The sequence below is a fragment of the Poecilia formosa genome, unplaced genomic scaffold, assembly GCF_000485575.1.
Source record: "Poecilia formosa unplaced genomic scaffold, Poecilia_formosa-5.1.2 Scaffold9, whole genome shotgun sequence".
NCBI classification, from domain to species: Eukaryota; Metazoa; Chordata; class Actinopteri; order Cyprinodontiformes; family Poeciliidae; genus Poecilia; species Poecilia formosa.
In genome coordinates this window covers 3,898,837-3,903,390 of record NW_006799948.1, presented here as the reverse complement: position 1 = coordinate 3,903,390, position 4,554 = coordinate 3,898,837, and the positions used below count along the sequence as shown (strand labels likewise).

General features: G+C 39.3%; 1 protein-coding gene across 1 annotated transcript in view; it reads left to right on the top strand.

Moving 5' to 3' along the window:
* Positions 1-1,249, top strand: part of LOC103156682 (dnaJ homolog subfamily B member 9-like) — a 3,331-nt gene extending 2,082 nt beyond the window's left edge. The window contains exon 3 of the mRNA XM_007578821.2: positions 769-1,249. Coding sequence (XP_007578883.1) covers positions 769-1,232 — 464 coding nt within the window. The 3' untranslated portion in view covers positions 1,233-1,249. The remainder of the gene's footprint in view (positions 1-768) is intronic.
* The last annotated feature ends 3,305 nt before the right edge of the window (positions 1,250-4,554 follow it).

The window sequence follows — 4,554 nt, the reverse complement described above, 5'->3', positions numbered from 1 at the left end:
GCTCGGTGAAGCAGCACTGCAGGACGGTGACTCAGCGCAGGGGGAACATGGTGACCACCTTCACTGACTGCTCCTGAGACCAGATGAAGGAATTTAAAAAAAAAAAAAAAAAAAAAGGTGACCAAATAATCTTTATCTGTAAACTTTTAATATTTTGAAACAGGAAATGTGCAGAAACAATGTTGGAAAGTTAATTAATTTGTACCAATCATTCAGTGAAATTCCAGTCAAGAAGATTGAGCTTTTATTTAAAAATCTTTAATTTGTACATTATTATTATGAGACAGGATGAAATCTTTTGACAAAGGGTATTTTCTTCTTAATTAATTTTGTCGACACAAGTCATCTACATTTTTAGCTAAGGTATTCCAAGTTTTTTGGGGGGTTTTTCCAGGGCTTTTGTTGAACTTTAGAGCACCTTTTAAAAGTATTCACAGTGTGAAAGTTTTTTTTTTTCTTTTTTACATTACAAACTTCATAGTTTATCCTCCCATCAACTGACTGGCTCCCTTGCCCTTGCTAAAGAAAGCCATCCCCACAGCATGATGCTGCAACCGCTATGTTTCACCATGCAGTGGTGTTCTCAGGATGTGACATCACATTTCCATCTTGACCTCATCTGACAATAGCAGCCTTATCCTCCCGCTTGCTGTCTCCAACACACGATGTGCATCAGAGCTTAATTGCAAGAAACTCTTTTTGAATGCTCTGCTGTGTGTTGATATGAAAATACTGACGCTTACTTTACGTCTGTTTTGCTTCTTTTAGCTTATGAAACGCTATCGGATGATAAGAGGCGGCGAGAGTATGACCAGTTTGGCCACTCTGCCTCATCAGGAGAAGCTCATCGAGGAGGCGGAGGCGACGACTACAACTTCAGGCAGCACTACCAGTCCTTCAACTTTAATGACATGTTCAAAGACTTTGACCCGTTCGGTCAACAACGCCAGCACCACTTCCACTCGCATCATCAGTCGCACCAAAAGAGACACTTTGACAGCCACTTCCAGGCTCACAAGGAGGCGATGAACCGGCAGCGGAGAAGCTTCCAGCAGGGGAGCTTCGGCGGAGGAATGTTCGACGACATGTTTGAGGACTTGGAGAAAATGTTCTCCTTCAACACGCACACTTCCAGGACTGAGAGCAGATTTCAAAGCTCGGTGAAGCAGCACTGCAGGACGGTGACTCAGCGCAGGGGGAACATGGTGACCACCTTCACCGACTGCTCCTGAGACCAGGTGAAGGAATTTAAAAAAATGTTGGGACGCTGCACAATTTTTAGTTGCGGTGTTGAAATCGAATTGAATGCTAATTTATCACTTGGTTTGGCTTTTGTAACGCGTTGCGTTTTTTGTTTTTTTTTTCTCCCCCCGCAAATATCAAAGCTGGTCAAATTAGTGGCTGTTCTGAAGCAATAACAAATCCACAGTTTTTGATTATAGCACGGGGAATAAGTCTTAGGACCATTCAAATACCTCCCCTTTATTCAGCTTTCCTTGTTTATTGTGTTTGTTTCGGTTCATTATGACTGTACGGTTCCGACACTCGGGTACGGCCCACGTTTAAATGACAAAAGCTTGTTTTCCGTCGAGGGCAGGAAGGCAATAAGAGTTCTCGAAAACCGTCTTTGGTTCAGCAGCTTAATCAGGCCACTTTTGCTGTCTAACTTCGAAACAACAAATTCCTCTTCCGGGAAATGTAGCTGGAATGCGTGCAGGCTGGCCGTCGTCAACAGTTACCTCGTTTTAAGTTTCTTCCTGCAGAGATGCATCTCCTATCACTCAGTCAGGGTCAGGAATTAACATCAGTCCCACGATAAATCCTGGGAAACGGAGACGCAGGCAGTTTACTGCTTCGTCCGCTCGTTTTTCAGTCAAGCTGGATGGTCTGACAGGTTAAGTTTCCCAAACTGATAAGAATGTGCAATACTTAGCACCTTTGCTCGTCATGTTGCCTATGATTCAAAGACAGTGCCCTGCAAATGTCATTGTCTTACATCTGCACTTTGTGTATGTGTGTGTGGTAAGTGTGTGTGTGTGTGTGTGTGTGTTTGTTGACTGCAAAATGTTTGGAAAGAAATTAAAACATGAAAGATCAAAGAATTGTCTTTTCTTTCTTCTATGACTAAATTAGGAACTCGCTGTGTAGATTATTTAGAAAATAACTAAATTAATGCAGAAACATGCTTCTTTTAACACTCCTAAAAGTACTTTTTATGGCACTAATAGAGCACATTTTTATGCAATGAGCAACTTTTCTACTTTCCAAAAAGCAAAAGGTTTATAATCCAACTGCTGTTCCAGACATCTCCACCAGAGGGCACACTTTCTCAAAGCTAAAAACAAATCTACATCTGGAATAATCTTCTTAAAGCGGCCTAGAAAAAGCAAATAGATTTCGAGATGTCAAATACAAACTATTTTACCTACATTTTTCTTCTTTGTTTGAATCTGACCAAATAAACCAAACATCAAAGTGACAAAATGAGCTCTTAGCCCTAATCTCTTAAGTAACCTCTCTAATATTTCACCTTAAACCCAAAACTTCCCTTATATCGCTAATATATTTTGGTTGTCATCGCAATCCACAGAAACTTGAATGAAGCACAACTTAAGCCTCTCACTGTGCTCACAATTTCTCTGCTCCCACTAACCAGAAAGGATACAATTATCTGAAGGAACTGCACATGACCAAGAGTGACAACATTTAGCCTGAAACCAGCACAGCTGATTGGTCATGAGTTACAACCTGAAAATTTGGTTGCATATAAAAACAATAAAATACGCACATATATAAGTATATGAAAGGCCAGTGAAAACTGCTTGGTCACGTAGGCTGTGCCACACCTAAATGCTGCTCAGCTAAAGTAAGCTAGATAAGGTTGCTCCTCAGAGTTTAAGACTCTAGAAGACAATTGCTGAGTCTTCAGCAATTGTCTGAAAACTGGCGCTGCAAACTGGCGCTTGAAAATAAGTACCACACACTGTTTGAAAACAATGTAAAAATGAGAGAAAAAAAAAAAAAAATCAAATCTCGTAGCTGAAATTCTGAACTTCAAGCTAGCCAAACTAAAAACATAATTTATATACATTCGTTTGCAAATATAGAATATTCTGAAATGGGTTTGAAATCGCAGACGGGACCGCACGCCACTAGATTCCCAATCTCCTTGTATTCGGCTAGATCATCCTTCTCTTGTACTTATTTTTGATTATGCCCTCTGAATCAGGTGACCAACATTTGTTATCAGGTACGGCACATCAAAAGCCTCCACTACCCTACCATGCTTGTTGTATATTTGCTGAGTTATTGTGCAACCTTGCATTTTCTTTTTTTCTTTTTTTTCTTGTCAAGTCATGGGATGACTAGGATTTTTAGCAAATGGCACAGTCGGTTACAATATCACACCTGTAGTAATGATTACCTTAGTGGGTGTGGAAATCTTTCAATAAGGAACTGGCACATAAGCGATCGACACAAGAGTGAATAAGTGCTGACATCATAGGCGAGGGTGCTTGTCCTCCCCTGAGACGTCTACATGGCCCACATTCTGGACAAAACTAGGGAAAAATGACCCTAGTTTTTTAGGGTTACTGTTACACAATGTGCTATCAGTTACGCCCTCTAGTGTCCATTATAGGTATGCCAGCTCCTTGCAAAAATGAATCACATAATATTTACCCAGATTGTGCAGACTGTGTGCTCTCTCTCAACTCGATTCAATTAGCTGAGCTTCCTTAGATAATTTATTTTTTTTTTATCAATTGGCATGAAATAATCACCTCAATTTTACTGGATTTTTAATTTTGTTTTAGTTTGACAGTATGCATCTGGATCTAAATTTACTATTAACCGTATTTTGTTATTTTTTTTTTTTTTTTAGAATTGTACCAATGTAGACTTAATTTGGACAGAAATGGACCCATGAAGTGTCACTGAAAACTAATGAAGTGAACTGATACAGCACCTGAACAGTTCATTTTCCCACTCAACTGAAGCAAACATGCTGCTTACGAGTTTTTGGTAAACAGGGCGTCACAGAGCAATAACCACCGCCGTTTCATTACAGCTTCATTAATAATTACCTACAAACGTCACTTTGTACCACAATTTGTTGCTTCATCTCTGATTACGACACACTGAACGCCCACCTGATTAGCAAAAGTAAAAAAAAAAAAAGCAGGTTTTCAATATGTCATCTTCTGCTGAGTCATCTTTTAGTATGAGTTACTTTCAGCTTTTCTTCACCTCCTGTTCAATCGACAGAAGACAAATCAGAGATTTGTACATCTCTTTATTTCATTGCTTTTTAGGACAGCAAGGCAAATCAAATATCTGTAGCCTTCATTTTATGTCAGAACAGAACATTTTAAGATTGTACCTCTTGAAAATGTGGATGTCTAACATTTTGGAGACATTAAAAATATGTCACATTGATTTGATTTATACTGTTGCTGTGAATGAAATGAATAGAGCGTTGTTCTACAATTTGGCCTAATTTCATGGCATGATAAAAAAAATAAAATCTCATTTGAACAGTCACACCCCTTTTTT